The sequence below is a fragment of the Chionomys nivalis genome, chromosome 22 (assembly GCF_950005125.1).
Source record: "Chionomys nivalis chromosome 22, mChiNiv1.1, whole genome shotgun sequence".
NCBI lineage: Eukaryota > Metazoa > Chordata > Mammalia > Rodentia > Cricetidae > Chionomys > Chionomys nivalis.
Window position 1 is genome coordinate 46,042,179 of NC_080107.1, and position 17,647 is coordinate 46,059,825.

At 49.1% G+C, this 17,647-nt stretch overlaps 1 protein-coding gene across 13 annotated transcripts in view; it reads right to left on the minus strand.

The window, feature by feature from the left end:
* Fnbp1 (formin binding protein 1) overlaps nt 1-17,647 on the minus strand; it is a 127,471-nt gene that overhangs the window by 71,889 nt on the left and 37,935 nt on the right. For all 13 annotated transcript variants that reach the window (XM_057755279.1, XM_057755282.1, XM_057755280.1 and 10 more), the window contains exons 2-4: nt 12,715-12,830; nt 3,670-3,726; nt 2,677-2,824 (exon numbers count right to left, since the gene is read on the minus strand). In XM_057755279.1, the coding sequence (XP_057611262.1) occupies nt 2,677-2,824; nt 3,670-3,726; nt 12,715-12,830 (321 nt within the window). The remainder of the gene's footprint in view (nt 1-2,676; nt 2,825-3,669; nt 3,727-12,714; nt 12,831-17,647) is intronic.

Sequence of the window (17,647 nt, forward strand, 5' to 3'; positions counted from 1 at the left end):
CTGTAATCCTCCTGCCTCACCTCCCACCCTCACCCCCAATGCTGGGATTAAGGGCCTGTGTGACCACATGGAGTTATGCATTCCTTAAGAAGAATGGTGGCTAAGCTATAGGAAAAAAGAGAAGACATCACAACACCACATACGAAAATACCACAAATACGCATTTGCTGACAGACACTCTTTCTAATATTTCTTGAGATTTCACAATGTACTTAAATGTCAGTCTAATTTAACTGCAGTCGGCTTCAACAAATAGAGTTGTGTTTGTAGATACTCCTGACAGACCGTATGACTTCCAGGCCTGGACTAGGGACTGGGGACACTCCTTAAAAACAAAAGGAGGCTTCAGTGGGTAAGAGCACTGGCTGCTCTTGCAGAGGAGACAGGTTCAGTTCCCAGCACCCACGTGGTAGCTCAGTCTGTGACTTCTGTTCCAGGGGATCCTGTACCCTCTTTGGACCACTTTGGTGACTAGGTACATAAACACAGGTAGGCAAAACACTCATACACATAAAATTAAAAAGTCTGTTTTGTTGTTGTTGTTTTTTTTGAAACAGGGTTTTTCTGTATAGTCCTGGCTATCCTGGAACTTGCTCTGTAGACCAGGCTGGCCTCAAACTTGAGAGATCACCAGCCTCTAACTACCAAATTCTGGAATTAAGGGTGTGTGCCACCAACACCTTCTTAAAATAAATAAATCTTAAACAACAACAACAACAACAAAAACTTTTTAAGGGACATGATTTGAGTGCTGGATGCTCTCACAGAGGACCTGAGTTTAGTTCCCAGCACTCATGTTAGCTCCAGTTTCTAGAGGATCAGATTCCTTCCTCTGGCTTCAGGGGGCCTCTGCACACATGTGGTATACATACAAACCAACTGTCTCCGACTCTGTCTCTCTCTTTAAAAATGTGCCAAAACTGTGGACATGGTGGCCCATACCTTTAATTCCAGCACTCAGAGGCAGAGGAGGCAGATATCTGTGAGGCCATCTGGTCTATATATAGTGAGTTCCAGACAGCTAGAGTGGTTACATGCAGAAACCCTGCTGACTCAAAAAGCAAAAACATAAACAAAACATTGCAAAAGCAAGGGAAGGTGAAGTGGGAGAGGCCAGAGGAACCTGGTAATTTAAGTGAGGCGGATGGGAAAGTCTGCTCGGAGAAGGAAACTTTCTTTCGGGAGAAAAAGGCCCTGAGGTGTCTGCACAAAGACCCTGAGGTCAGAGCACAGAGTAGCCAGCCAGGAACTACACAGCTGGAGGAGAGGGACGGGGGGGGGGGGGGGGGGGGGGGGGGGGGGGGGTTGGCTTGCAGCACTTCCCATTTTCTGACTCAGCCCTCCAATGGAATGAACACCTGCTAAGGAGGGAAAAGCAGTTTCAGTTTGGGGAGCCGGCTACAGTGCTAAACTGTGGGCAGAGAGGGTCAGTGGCAAGAACACAGCAGAGCCCTAAGCAGGATGAAGACAGAAAGCTTTGCAAAGGTCACGGCGAGTTCACAAGCAGGGCAACAGGCCAGGCCGCCGCCAGAGCCCGTGTATTTATTTTATCTTTATACTGCTCGGTTCTGTCCACTGCTTCCCAGCTGCTTCCCAAAATACAATACCTTTAATCCCAGCACTCAGGAGGCAGAGGCGGGCGGATGTCTGAGTTCGAGGCCAGCCTGGTCACAGAGTGAGTTCCAGTACAGCCAGACCGACACAGAGAAACCCTGTCTTAAAAAACACAAATGAACAAGAAAAATGCCTTTCTTGATGACTTGTTCAGTAGAGAATGTTGTAAAGCTTAGGACTCCAACACACGCTGGTTTATCGATCTTGGAGCTGTGGACATGCGGGCCAGCTAAGTGGATGCGACGAGAGGCCTAACAAGTGGGCCCTGTGAGCTCCCACTGACAGGACACCAACTACAGGCTCAGGTAAGAAGCTCAGCAAATAAAGGAATCAACTCCAAGCTGTCTTCTGACCTCTAAACATACATCATGACATGTATTAGTATACTCACGTAATAGACACACACCTGTGCACACACACACACGTTGGCCTTGAATTTCCAGTCTGCTAGCCTCTGCCTTCCATGCACACCATCACACCTGATTCTAATTTTATTATATATATATTTTATGTGTATGAGCATTTTGCCTGAATGTATGCATGTGTACCACATTTGTGCTTTGTACCCAAGGAGGTCAGAAGACCTCTTAGAACCGGATTTACAGATGACTCTGAGCCACGATGCGGGTGCTGGGAACTTAACCTGGGTCCTCTGCAAGAGCAGTTAGTGCTCTTAACCAATGAACCCTCTCTCCAGCCCCCCCCACCCACAGACAGGGTGTTACTATGTTACCCAGGTTGGCCTAGAACTCATTATATAGACTAGGCTGGTCTTGAATTCACAGAGGTCCACCTGCCTCCTCTACTGCTCAAGTGCTGAGATTAAGGCGTGCAGTACACATCTGTCCCCAACCCCCATTTTTGTTTAAGACAGGGTCTTACTATGCAGTCTTGCAGATATGGAACTCATTGTGTAGCCCATGTGGTTACTACATTTGCAGAGAACTTCCTGCCCCTGCTTCTCCAGCACTAGCAGTATAGACAGTACAGATACCGCCCCCAACTCCATGTGGCTATCTGATGGAAAGACACCCCTGTCCATCTTTTGGGGGAAGACATTACCGATTTCCTCTCCTGCTTCAGCTCCTGCACGTAGCGCATCAGGTCCACCGTGATCTGTGATGTCATGTTCTCGGAGATGACCTCATGCTGCCCGGCATAGTCGTTCATCTCATTCAGGGTGGAAAGAAACGCCTTGCATGCCGTGTACCTGGGGAGAGAGCACACCGGCTCTCCTCAGAGGAGCCCACCTCCCTCCTCACATACTGTCCACGAGGAAAGAGTAATTAAAATCCGGCTACTCTGCACCTGCCTCCCGTGGGAGCTTGCCAGTTCATTACATAACGGCTCAGAATTAATTATAACAAACATGGCCCCAGGTGTTCTGTGCAGCGCAGTATCTGGTTCTGTTCGTTCTGAGTCCAGAGATGGTCCTAAACCCACCCTCCCGTGCTCACTAAACACACCAGGCCCCTGGACCTACATCACAGGCGCTGTTTCCACCACGTACAATGACCCACCACTGCTGACTGAGACAGACACAGTGGGTGAACATGAAGGCTTCTGGCTCTACAGGACAGAGTTGCCGACGCTAGGACAATGGTTCTCAACCTGCGGGTCACGACTCCTTTCACAGTAACTGCACATCAGACGTTTATGTTATGATTCACACCGGTAGCAAAATCACAGTGATGAAGTAGCAATGAAAATAATTTTATGGCTGGGGTCACCACAACATTTGGAACTGTATTGAAGGGTTGCAGCATTAAGAAGGTTGAGCCCCTCCTCGGAGGCTTATACCCCAGGCTGCCTGTCCATGCTTGCAGGGCCTCCTGAAACTCTCTCTATTTACTTCAACGGAACCGGTCTGGAGTGGGTCAAGTGGCTCAGGGCCAGGGAGGTAAAGGAAGTGTTCTCATTGTTGCCGGAAAGTTGAAAAATGGCACAGACGGGAAGGTGGGCTGGGACTTCGTGAGCACGCACTTCCTGCCCCCTCCCCCACAACCAGCACCAAGCACACACATCTCACCACACATCCACCAGCAGCGGACATACTTGTATTCTTCTTCTTCCTTCGAGTTCTTCTTGGGTTGGTATTTCTTTGAAAGATTCCTAAGACAAAAATGCAGACTTGTCACCTTCTTAGGGAACACACAGGGAAGTCAGGAATGAAAGAAGACCTATGTACTTTCCTAGTCTATTAAAAATTCCAAAAGTTATGCAATTAAAACCCATTTGTGGCTGGGCGGAGGTGGCGCACGGCTTTAATTCCAGCACTCGGGAGGCAGAGGCAAGCAGATCTCTGTGAGCCTGGTCTACAAAATAAATTCCAGGACTGGCTCCAAAGCTACAGAGAAACCCTGTTTCAAAAATCAAAACAACAACAACAAAAACTTGTGGGGCCAGCAAAATGGCTCAGGGGTAAAGGTGGCTGGGCACCAAGTCTAATGGCTTGAGTTTGATCCCCAGGACCCACATGCCGGGAGAGAACTGACTCCACAGAGCTGCCCTCTGACCTCCGCGTACCATGGCACACACCCCCTCACACACACATCATATATGATAATAAAAAAAATTAAAAACTGCCAGTCCAACAGATGACAGGAGACTCACCTCTGTGATTTGTACATACACCTACACACATAGACTGTTCTATAGACATGTGGGTATGTAGCAGGTTAATACACACAGATTTAAAAAGCAACCTTTTCTGTAAGGGTGAGTACTGAAGCGGGGAGAAGAAGCGCTTCATACGGAGAGATCCTCTCAGATGCATGTAGTAACACTAAGTCACTGCAGAGCCAGGCTGGAGGGGACAAAGTCACTGCAGAGCCAGGCTGGAGGGGACAAAGTCACTGCAGAGCCAGGCTGGGGAGGACAAAGTCACTGCAGAGCCAGGCTGGGGAGAACAAAGCCACTGCAGAGCCAGGCTGGGGGACAAAGTCACTGCAGAGCCAGGCTGGACGGGACAAAGTCACTGCAAAGCCAGGCTGGGGAGGACAAAGTCACTGCAGAGCCAGGCTGGGGAGGACAAAGTCACTGCAGAGCCAGCTGGGGAGGACAAAGTCACTGCAGAGCCAGGCTGGGGAGGACAAAGTCACTGCAGAGCCAGGCTGGGGGAGAAAGTCACTGCAGAGCCAGGCTGGATGGGACAAAGTCACTGCAGAGCCAGGCTGGGAAGGACAAAGTCACTGCAGAGCCAGGCTGGGGAGGACAAAGTCACTACAGAGCCAGGCTGGGGAGGACAAAGTCACTGCAGAGCCAGGCTGGAGGGGACAAAGTCACTGCAGAGCCAGGCTGGGGGACAAAGTCACTGCAGAGCCAGGCTGGGGGACAAAGTCACTGCAGAGCCAGGCTGGGAAGGACAAAGTCACTGCAGAGCCAGGCTGGAGGGGACAAAGTCACTGCAGAGCCAGGCTGGGGTGGACAAAGTCACTGCAGAGCCAGCTGGGGGACAAAGTCACTGCAGAGCCAGGCTGGAGGGGACAAAGTCACTGCAGAACCAGGCTGGAGGGGACAAAGTCACTGCAGAGCCAGGCTGGAGGGGACAATCGGAGTGGGCAGGGTGAACATGGGTTCTTTTGTGGTGGGAGCTGGGCGCCCTGAAGAGTCCCATGGCTACCCTCCAGGTATTTTTAGTGCAGCTTGAAATACTAACAGTTCCTTTGTTAGCCATAACTTACAAAGTGAAAACACCTCACATAAAAATTCCCAAAACTGTGATGTTAAAGTCACTTCTTTAAATCCACATTCTTTTTTTAGCTTCCAGACCTGCACAGCCACAAAAATAATTTCCATGGTACATGGAACTGAGGGAAGCTGAACCTACTACATGTGGTAAGGGCTGCTCCTAAGGGCCGGCCAGAGAGCTCAGTGGCCACCAGGTCTGATGACATGAGTTTGGTACCCAGCACCCATCCCGTGGAAGGAGAGAACTGATTCTCACAGGTTGACCTCTGACCTCCACATGTGCACTGTAGCTGTCCCCCAACAAACAAAGAAAAATTGTAAGGCTTATTCTGTAGTCCAGGCAGGCCTTGAACTTGTGATGATTCTCCTGAGTCCTGGGATGACAGCCCGGGCCAGCAAGCCCCGCTAAAAAGGGTACTCTTTTCCCCGGGATTCAATACGTAGCCAGGATGGTCTCAGACTCACAGATTTGCCTGCTTCTGTCTCCAGATTGCTAGAACTAAGAACGTGTGCCATCATGTGCACCCACAGGCGTGAGACTCCCCTTTTACCATCAGTTCCTAAGTAAGGACAAAGATCTGTCATGAGTGATATTCTGTTGAGACCCTATGTAGCCCTGGCTGGCCTGAACACTTTATGCAGGCCAAGCTGGCCTCGAACTCACAGAGATCCACCTGCCTTTGCCTTCTGCATGCTGGGATTAAAAGCATGCGCCACCATGCCCACCCCCAACTTTTTTGCAAAAGTCTAAGCGAAAGTGTGTGTGATGTATGGTATATTCGCATCCAAGGATCCATACACACACAGCAGCCAGGGTCCTGAGCTCCCTCTCTCTGCCTTGTTTCCTTGAGACAGAAGCTGGAACCAAGCTGGCAGTCAGCAAGTCTCAGTGACCGTAAAATCTCCACGCCTTGCAGTTCTGAAACTATAGGCACAAAAGGCCATGCTCAGCTATTTTTGTGGGTTCTGAGGATTTGAACTCACAACCTCATGCTTGACCAATATGTATTCTTACCCACTGAGGCATCTCCAAAGCTCCAAGTCCGAGGTTCTTTTCTCTATAAACCCTTCCCAATCCCTTGTCTAGGGACAGGCTTCCTGGCCTTGTATTAAGCTTTTTTTGTTTGTTTTTTAAACAAAAACAAGCATGCAGGGAAGCCCTTAAAACATCACTTTCACATTGGTGGGATCCGCTGAGGAACGGAGTGAGCATCCCGTACGAAACCAGCTCTTTGGGTAGACTAACGAGAAGGGAAGAGGAGACTAGGAGTTCATGAAGCTGCTGGCTGAGGCCTGGCGAATGCTAGGAACCACGGGAGGCTTTCAAAGCAGATCTTTGGGCTCCTTTCCAGGTGCTCTGAACCAGGACAGCCAGGGCGGAGCCCAGGAATGTTTGGGGCTGTTCTTCCTTTTATTTCTCTGAACCACAAGATATCTGGATGACGGTGGCAGGAGAAGGGTGCTTTCCCAGTAAAGGAAAAGGACTGCACAGAAGCTGACCAGGACCCTGGCTGGAGGCACTGGCTGGTAATCCCAGCTACTCAGGAAGTCTAGGCAAATGGATCCTAAATTCAAGGCCTGACTGGACTGTGGAGTCAGTTCAAAGTTAACCAGGGCTTTTATGTCTGAAATAGAAAATATAAAATGGCCAGGTGGTGGTGGCAGATGCCTTTAATCCCAGCACTCAGAAGGCAGAGACAGGCCGGGCGTGGTGGTGCACGCCTTTAATCCCAGCACTCGGGAGGCAGAGGTAGGCGGATCTCTGTGAGTTCGAGACCAGCCTGGTCTACAGAGCTAGCTCCAAAGCCATAGAGAAACCCTGTCTCGAAAAACCAAAAAAAAAAAAAGAAGGCAGAAAGGCAGAGACAGACAGATCTTTGTGAGTTCAAGGCCAGCCTGGTGTACAGATAAAGTTCCAGGACAGGCTCCAAAGCTACACAGAGAAACCCTGTCTCAAAATAAAATTATATATATATGTGTGTGTGTGTGTATATATATATATATATATATATATATATAATTATATATATATGAGACCAGGATGTAGTTCAGTGGTACAGAGATTGCAGAGAGACAGAGAGAGAAACAGACAGACAGACAAGGGGGGGAAGGTTAGCATTATTAGACAGTAAACAGCTGCAGCAAGATGCCTACCCTCAGTCCACACACTTTGGAAAGGGGTACCTGAGAACAGAGATGCATGATTTGGAGGCAGCTTAGAACAGGTGCTGATTCCACTCACCTGGCCACAAGAAGGGAAGTAAGGCCACAGCCCTGAGTCAATTCAAACAGGGAGGACACACTTAGGGATGGGAGAGCTGCCTTGACAATACCCATGCTGCCCCTTCCCATTTGTGGGCTCTGAAGACATGGGCAAAATGTGGGCTCGCCTCTGGTCTCCACTCTTCAGGCTCAAGCTGCAGGCATGCAGAAGCCTCACAAACCTAGGGATTCCACAGGAGCAAGGCCACTTCTCCTGAACGACTCAGTTCACAGCCAAGGAGTTTCAGGACAGACAATAACTCAGAATCCCTAGGTCAGACCTCTTCTCCAGCCATCTCTCGGAGAGCTGTGCCCAGCCTCCAGGCACAGCAAACCCTTCAGCTTCACCATCTGTATAAAAACACCCAAGAGGCAGTCACTTCCAGGGCCATCAGCATAAGATGGGTGTGCCGGGAGTGGGTTGAAAGACGCTCAACCTAATCTCCTTCGGTCCTTGTGACAGGTAATCCTCATGGTCAGCTTGACCTGAGGTAGAGTCACCATGGAGTAAGTTCACCCCTGAGTGCGTCTGGGAGGGCGCTTCCAAAGGGGTTTAACGGAGGAGGGGAGAGGCACTCCGCATGTGGGCAGCACCATGCCATGGGCTGGAGGTCCAGACTGAAGGAAAAAGGACTCTGGCACCAGCATTCACCTCTTTGCTTCCTGACTGCAGCCACACCGTAACCAGCTGCCTCAAGCTCGGCCACCATGATGGACTGTGTCCCCCTAAACTGTGAGCACAAACAAACCCTTCCTTCCTATTGGTCACAACGACGAGAAAAGTCACTCAATCCCTTCAGAAGGCAGAACTTCTCACTATTCAGGTTTTACAGTTGAAGAAGACGAATCCCAGAGAAAGATGTGCCCCAAATCAAATTCTGTGAAGCAAACACAGGACTGCCTCTCCAAAACTGGGACCTCGAAGATGAGCTTGGCCACTTTGCCAAACTCTCCAAGTCAAGCAGACCCACCGGGAAAAGATTGGTCAGGCACTGAAGGAAGGAGAAGGGAAGGAAACCCAACCTGGAGGAAAATGAAAAGCACACCAGAAAAGCAAACAACTCGCCCCCTCCCCGGAGCATTTCACATTAATGACAAACCTGAAACACAATCCTGCACAGCAATAGAGGGGATGGAGCGGCAGAGCCGAACGGGATGGGAGGAGCGGTGCCGGACTCGGGAAACGAACTTTGGGCAAAAACACACCAGTGGTGAATGAATAAACACACCGGGCTTTATCAAATTCCACAAGAAAGGAGCCAGGTAACCACAGCGCCCAAACAGGAACATAACTGGCGAGCATGCCCAGCATCCAGGCAGAGCTTGGATGCATGGTCACACTGCACGGACTGACTCAGAAAAGGTCAAGTTTTCCACAAGGAATGTTCTCTGACTGGCCTCAGCCTTTCCCACCAAGGCCATGCAGGTATCGACCATGTTTAAAAGGGAAATGGCATGGCCAGAGGAGAGCCCAGGCACACAAGGCTTTTAGGCATTTGCCGGAAGAACTTTGGAGACTTAGTCAGAAAGAAATGGGGAATTGCTGAGGAACTAATGTGACTGCTTCGTAGAAAGCCAGCAGACAGGTGGAACCTGAGCCAGTGCTTTCAGACATGTGTGGATGCAGGCATTGGTCAGAAATCTCAGGGAGCTTCCGTAAGCCACTTCCGGAGTCTGGGAGAGATGGAAACAGCTTGGAGAGACACGGTTGGGAGGGAGTGATTGCTACACCCATAGGTGCTAAAGCATAATACAGTTGGGGGTCAAGGAGAGAGCACAGACTGGGGCGAGAGAAACGGAAACTGGATGCTGCACACAGCAGCTTTAAGAGCAAGGATAAAAATCAGTGACGTGGGAGGAGCCCAAGAGACTGTCATTTGGTCTCCAGGGAAGGAAGATGCTTCCAAGGAGGACAAAGGACCATTTCCATGCCCACGAAAGCTGCAGTCAGACCTTCACAGCACACGGTGAAAAGGACTGAGGCACCAGGAAGAAACCAAAGAGAAATGAAGACACAAAACTGAGCAAGTCCCCAAGGGAAGACCCATGACTAGGCTGTGGTGTAGCACATTCTCTCTGTCTTTTCCTCCCTCTTTCCCTCCCTGGAGACACGGAGTCAGTTATCTCCTTCCGCTAGACTCGAACTCACAGAGCTCCACCTGCTTCTGCCTCTCAAGTGCTTAGCCAGGCAGTGTAACCCATTTTCACATGAATGACAACGTATCAGGACTAACCAACGTGAAGCAGTCATTTGCTAGTAAGACCCAGACCTTTGCGGGGGTTCTAGAAACTGACCTGGATCCAGCTAGTAGAAAACACGCTTTCTTGGTTTCTGCATTCCAGCTTCTCAATGTAAACAGAATGTGTCATGCCAGAAGTTTTCCACAGCCAGAGCTGAGATGCTTATTTAAGCAAAAATCATAGCCTTGTGGCATCCTAGATTGTGACAGCTGAGGATGACCTTGAACTCCCGTCTGTCTGCCTGCACCACCGAGTGCCCGCAGCACCACACCCATTCACATCAGCTGGGGACGGAACCATGTGTGCTCCATGTGTGTTAGGCAAGCCCTGTACCAGCCATGTCCCCAGCCCTTTAGCGACAACTTGAAAATACTTTATATCCCAAACAAATTTCCCAAATAAATCGAAAGGTTTAGGAAAGCTCATAGCTCCCCAGAAGGAGAGGGGATAACTTGTGCCATTCCTTTCTAACAGTGGCCTCCCACTAAAATTTCCCAAGGAATTTCATTCTGGAGCAAGAGAAAAGCTAAAGTTGGGTTGATCCAGGTCAGCAAGATGGTTCAGTGGGTAAAGAAGTTTGTTGCGTAAGCCTGGTGGCCTGAGTTTGAACCCTGGAACATGCAAAAAAGAATGGAAGGGAGAACTGGCTCTGACCTCTACATACGCTGTGGCATGCGTATTCCTATACACGCGTACACACATTCATGCATGCATACACACGCATGCGCGCATACACACACGCACACACACACACACACACACGGAGTCCTGCACATGTACACACATACTTCTGCACACACCCCTACACACATTCATATACACAAACACACACTCCTGCACACACTTTCACACACACACTCCTGCACACACTTTCACACACACACTCTTGCACACACTCCTATACACACACACACTCCTATACACATTCACACATACATATACACTCCCAGATGCACACACTCATACATCCACACTCACGCAGAGGTTGAAGACTGGTATTGAGATGTCACAAACTTCTGACAACTTATCCGACCACCTCGTAGGACACACTAGAGCTAGGACATCGACATGAACGGAGCAGTGATGGGTCAGGACTGCTCACCCTGTGCACTTCCTGCTTTTCATTTAAACGCCAAGCCGCCAGGACCCATAGTAGAACTTGGAGGTCATTGGACCTCTCTGCTCCTCTCCGCAGTGTGGCCACACTGAGTAAAGATCCTTTCTCTGCCTTTCACTCCCGCTTCACTCTAATGGGTGTGCTGGGACAAGTGGCCGGGACTAGCTTGTGGGAGATGCCCGGGCCTGGGTTTCAACCCTAAAACTCCCATCACAGTTCTTGCCAGATCTGCTCCCTGGGACCCCGCACACCTGCTGGAGAGCGAAACAGTGAGAATGTCCGCTAGTCCAAGTACTGCTAAAGCCAGGCAGAGGTACACTCTGTGAGCCCCAGTCCAATCCTGCACTAACGAAGAAAACAGTCCCGATGTGCACGAGTGGACTGTGAGGGCTGGGGAGGGGGCTCAGCAGGCTAAGGCATTGGTGCCAAGTCTGTGGCTTGAGTTCAACCCCAGAAGCCCACATAGTGGAGAGAACACAGAGTTGTCCTCTGACCTCACAGGATGCTGGCAGTGGCATGTCCACCTTCTCCATACACACACAATAAACAAATAATGTAATTAAAAATTAATAGCAAAAAAGGAGCCCAGCATGAGCGGAAACAACCAGCTGCTGAGTGGCAAGAGAGTGGAAGCCCTCTCAGGAAAATAGGGAGCAGGAAAATATAAACAAATGACCACAGGGCAGCAAACCTCCCAGCCAGTGTGGGGCAAAGGAAGTCAGAATTTTTGTGTCTTTTTTGGGGGGACAGGGTTTCTCTGTGTAGCCCTGGCTGTCCTGGAAGTCATTCTGTAGACCAGGCTGGTCTCGAACTCACAGAGATCCACCTGCCTCTGCCTCCGAGTGCAGGGATTAAAGGCGTACGCCGCCACCACCTGCGAAGTCTGATTTTTAAAGGATCAGAGTCAATGCGCACATCTACAGGAAACTCATGGCAGGTGCTACTGATCCACGCCAGTGACGGCAAGTCAGGGCTAGTCGGGAGCCTTACATGTGGGTTCCTGTGCTTCTCTGTGCACGTGTATATTCCAATAGGAAGTTTACTAAGAGCCAAATTTCTCCAAAATTCATTAAAAGAAAACAAAGACCCAGGCAAGCCTAGAGGTCAGGTGCAGAAGACAGGGTGACAGGTGAGGGATAGGGTAAAAGTGGGGTTTACCTAGAGGCCCAAGACCCCGACTTGAATGGGAAGCACTGTGAAACAAACCAGAACAATGTGGAGCAAAAGAAAACACAACACAACAGGATTGCGGGCACACACCTGCAATCCCAGCTCTCAGGAGGTGGACGCAGGAGGAGCCGGAGCTCAGGCCAGCCTCCACTATATAGTGAACGCAAGGCCAGCCTGGGTTACAGAGACCTTGCCACAAACTCAAGTACAAGCTTCATTCTTTATTTTTACTGTCTTATGAAAAATCAGTTTTCTATACTAAAAAACAATTATTTCCAGTGACACACTACTTTAGAAGAAAAGGTTACACACACACACACACACACACACACACTGTGAAATGAGAATAGAAATCAAGCTTGCATCTGGCTGGCAAGCAGCATATGTTAGGGCGGAGGGGTAAAAGGGCTTGCCACCAAGCCTGATGATCTGAGTTCAATCCCCGGGACCCACACTACAGAAAGAGAGAAAACCAACTCCTTGTGCTCTGACTGCCACACAAGTGCTTGGCACTTACATTCCCCTGCCCTACAAATAAATAAATGTAATTAAAAAATTTAATAAAAAAGAGAAACAAGCCTTTCTTTCTCGTATTTGCAGGGCCACAGCCGCAACCTTACCTGAGCTGCTTGGCATAGCTGAGCTCAATGTCAGTCCTCTCCTTGACGAACTTGATGTACTTTTCAAGAATGTCGATTCCCCACTGTGTATGTTTTTCTAAGTTGTCAAACTGATCCTGTTTGAAGAGAGAGAGAGAGAGAGAGAGAGAGAGAGAGAGAGAGAGAGAGAGAGAGGAGAGTTTATTGTCTCTTTCCAGCCACCAGCTCCAGGGAGCAACCCTCTCCATCATTCACCTATCCAGGAAAGCAGCGCGAACATTTTCCATGACACTGGGGGCTTTTCTGTTGAGAGCATTACATCAACATTACCAAATTTGGTTTAGCATGGTCCAGAGTTAGGATCTGCAACCCATTCATCCCTGCTCTCTCTCCCCTTTAGACACATAGCTTCTATATATAATTAATGCTTCATTGCAAAGGAAAATGTCTCGATGCCAAAAGCTGACAGGTGAAACACACACACACACACACACATGCACACACGCACGCGTGTGAGTAGAAGAGATGGCTCAGTAGTTAAGAGCACTTGCTGCTCTTGTAGAGGGCCAGAGTTTGGTTCCCAGCACCCACAGGCAAAACTCTAGCTCCTGGGGATCAGAAACCCCTTCTAGACAACTGGAACACCTTCGTATACATACACAATAAATAAAAAATAAATTCTTATTTTTTTAAATGTATATGAGTGCTTTGCCTGTGTGTATGTAAGTGTACCATGTCCCTGAATCCGGAGTTACAGGCAGTTGTGAACTGCCATATGCGTGATGGGAATCAAAGCCTGGTCCTCTGGAAACGCAGCCGGTGCCTTTAACAGCTGAGCCATCTCTCCAGCTTTGCCCTCTCCTTTTATGTTGGGACAGGGTCTCACTATATAACCCTGGCTGGCCTGGAACTCACAGAAATCCACCTGCCTCTGCCTCAGGAGGGCTGGCACTAAAGACATGTGCCATCACACCCAACATATATATTTTTTTAAGGACGTACCAGCTGCTTAAATTTGGAGAGAGGAGGTGGTAGGGGAAGGGTTATGAAATTTGGCGTTTTTCAAATGATTAAAACAGTTCAGTGTGGACTTTGCTACACTATGTGTCGCAAACAGTGGTTGGATCCAGGGAACCAAAACTGGGGGGGGGGGGGGGGGGAGCGCACCTTGCAGCGCCTTGTTCGCCTTGGGTGTTTCTGCTCTAAGGGCAAGGCAGGCAGGTGTGCCGGCTGCAGAGACTCCAGTGGGTTTGTCCCCCTGGAGTGCAGGTGAGGATGGGAGGGCACTAGGGAATGGGCAGAGGTGACGACACCGGAGATAGTACAGGGTCAGTTATCCAAGGCCTGCAGTGCACAGTGACGGAGCTCAGACTCTAGCAGGCACAGACTGCTCTTGCAAAAGTGTGACCACAGGTCTGCATGGAATCATGTGAGACCGAGCCAGGAGACTGTCCTAATGGTCTGAAAACAAGAGCAGGCGGGAGCCATTTTGGAGACACTTGGCAAATGCTACTGTAAGCGACGTGTTGGCTGCAAACTCTAAGCAAGGGGGAAGGGCTCCAGGGTGACCCGGGTTCGACTTACTGAGTGCAAATGAATAGTTCATACAGGGAGGAAGACTCTATGCAGTTTGGCCATGCGAGCCGAGCGTTTGGTACGCACAACAGTGCCTGGAAGCGCAGATGGACTGAGCTCACAGTAGGATGCCAGGGAGTGGATGGGTCTGAAAGGACAGCCACAGATTGGAGTGCCAGAGGGTGGGCAGCACCACACAAGAGCAGCCAGGAGCACTGGCCCAGGAAGTGGAGCCGGAGAGTGTGGAACAGGGCCAGAGAATGCATTAGAGCAACCCGGACGAGTCTGGAGCTAGGTCAGGTAGGAAGACTGCGGCTGCCTCACAGGGAACCTCAGAGAGGATGGAGCTCTGGTCAGCCAGAGGACTTCACCGACACAGGCCACCAACCATCTCGAGGGCTTGGCTGCGTGTCCCGAGTGTGCCCAGAAGCCCTGCCTAGTTTCACCAAAACATGCAAAGCAATACATAAACAACACATTTCAGCTGCTCTTTCTAGCCCTTTCCCTGAGATATGATTGACATTGGCACAGTACTGGGGTTATAGCTCAGCTGATGGAGTGCTGGCCTAGCACATGAAGCTCCGGGTTCCTCCTGAACCGGGTGCGAGGGCTCACACCTGTGGTCTCAGCGCTCAGAAGGGGACGGCAGGAGGATCGGAAGTTTAAGGCCATCTTCAGTTACACAGCGAATTTGAACAGCTTGGTCTACATAGGACCCCATCTCAAAAAAGGGGTGCAGGTGAGCTGGAGATGGCTCAGTGCTTAAGATGACCTATTGTTCTTGCAGAAGATGTGAGTTCTGGTCTCAGCACCCACTCTGCCCTGTGTAACTCCAGGGGATCTTAGGCTTCTTCTGACTTCCTCAAGCACTGTACTTACGTGCCCAAATCTACATTCATGAACACACACATACAAATAATAAAAAAAATAGCCAGGCCATAGTGGCACACATCTTTAATCCCAGCACTGGGGAGGCAGACAGATCTCTGTGAGTTCAAGGCCAGCCTGGTCTACAGAGCTAGTTCCAGGACAGATTCCAAAGCTACACAGAGAAACCCTGTCTCAAAAAAACAAAAAACAAAGACAACAACAACAACAAATCCCAAAACAAAACAAAAAAATCAAATAATAATAAAAAATAAAATTTGGCGTGGTGGGAGAGCATGCCTTTATCCCAGAACTCAGGAGGCAGAGGCAGGTGGATCTCTCCGAGTTCAAGGCCAGCCTGGTCTACAAAGCAAGTTTCAGGATAGCTGTTAACATAGAGAAACCTTGTCTCAAAAAACAAACAAATAAGCAAAATCTTTTTAAAATTTTCTTCTCTCATATATTACATCCTGGTCTGTTTCCCCTCCCCTCCTCCACCCTCCAGCCTCTCTCCCTCCTTCCCAGATCCACTTCTGTTTCCTTTCGGAAAAAGGCAGGCTACACGGGGATAGCAACCAAACATGGCATATCAAGTTACGGTAAGAGTAGGCACATTCTCTCATATTAAAGCTGGATGAGGCAACCCAGTAGGAGGAAGGGGTCCCGAAAGCAGACAAGAGTCAGAGACAGCCCCTGCTCCCAACGTTAGGAGTCCCAAAAGAACACGGAGCTACTCAGCCATAATATATGCAGAAGACCTAGGTCAGACCCCTAAGGGCTCCCTGATTTCTCCAAACCCCAACGAGTCCCAGACAATTCTGTGAATCATGTTCTTGTGGTGTCCCAGACCCCATAAAATCTTTTTAAAGAGGCTGTACATCTTCTTTTGTTCACTTTAAAAAAAATTTTTAAGGGCTGGAGAGATGGCTCAGCGGTTAAGAGCACTGACTGTTCTACCAGAGGTCCTGAGTTCAATTCCCACCAACCACATGGTGGCTCACAACCATCTCTAATAAGATCTGTTGCCAACTTCTGGCCTGCAGGGACACATGCAGACAGAACATTGTATACATAATAAATAAATAAATCTTTAAAAAAATTTTTTTAAAGGAAAACAAACTATCTTTCCCCATTTTACATACCAATCCTAGTTCCCACTCCCATTCCCTCTACATACCCTCCCACCCCACCCCCAACCACTCCTCAGAAAGGAAAAGGCACATTGCTTTGGGGAAGGTTCAAGGCCCTCCCCACTATTTCCAGGCTGAGCTAGGTATCCATCCAAAGAGAACAGGTTCCCAAAAAGCCAGTACAAGCAGTAGGGATAAATCCTGGTGCCACTGTCAGTGGCCCCTCAGTCTACCCCAGCCATACAACTGTCACCCACATTCAGAGGAACTAATTTGGGCCTATGCTGGTTCCTTCCCTATCCGACTGGAGTTGGTGAGCTCTAGATGCCTCTCAACTGAAGAATGGGTAAAGAAAATGTGGCTCATTTACACATTAGAGTACTACTCAGAGCTAAAAAAATAATGACATCTTGAATTTTGCATGCAAATGGATGGAACTAGAAGATCCTATCCTGACTGAGGTAACCCAGACACAGAAAGGCAAAGGTGGTATGTACTCATAAAAGCTGTAACGCAAAGGATATTGAGCCCATAGTTCATAATCCTAAAGAAGATAAGTAACAAGGTGAACCCTAAGAAAAACATACATAGATCCTCCTGGAAAGGGGAAAGATACAAAATTGCCAGACAAAATTGGGAACATGGGGGTAGGGGGAGTAGGGAGGGAAGAAGGGAAGAGGAAGGGAGAAGGGGAGGGGGAGGAGAACTTGAAGGAACAGGATAGTCGAGATGGAGGAAGGGCGGAGATAAGAGCAAGGAAAGAGGTATTTTAATTGTGGGAGCCATTATGGGACTAGCAAGAAACCTGGCACTAGAGAAATTCCCAGGAATCTACAAGGATGACCCCAGCTAAGACCCTAAGCAATAGCGGAGAGAGTGCCCGAACTGGCCTTGCCCTGTGGTCAAGACCATATGACTATCTTGAATGTCACCAGAGAACCTTCATCCAGCAACTGATGGAAACAGAGGCAGAACCCCACAGTGGGGCACAGGGCTGAGCTCCCAAGGTCCAGCTGAAGAGTAGGAGGAGCGAGAATATGAGCAAAGCAGTCAAGACTATGATGGGTTCACCCACTGAAACAGTTTACCTGAGGCCACACAGTGATACAGACATTTATAATCTCAGGAAGCTGATATAGCATAATTACAGGAGCCCAGGAGTTCAAGGCCAGCCTAAGCCACATCATAAAACTCTGTGAGCAACAATAAAAGCTATATACACTTATATATAACCTGGGGAGTCGGAAGGAAGAGACCAACCGTTGCCACAGCCTACCCCACAAATACATGGCCACACATTCTAAAAGCTTCCTCTTGTCTTTTTTTTTTTTTTTTTTTTTCTTTTTCGAGACAGGGTTTCTCTGTGGCTTTGGAGCCTGTCC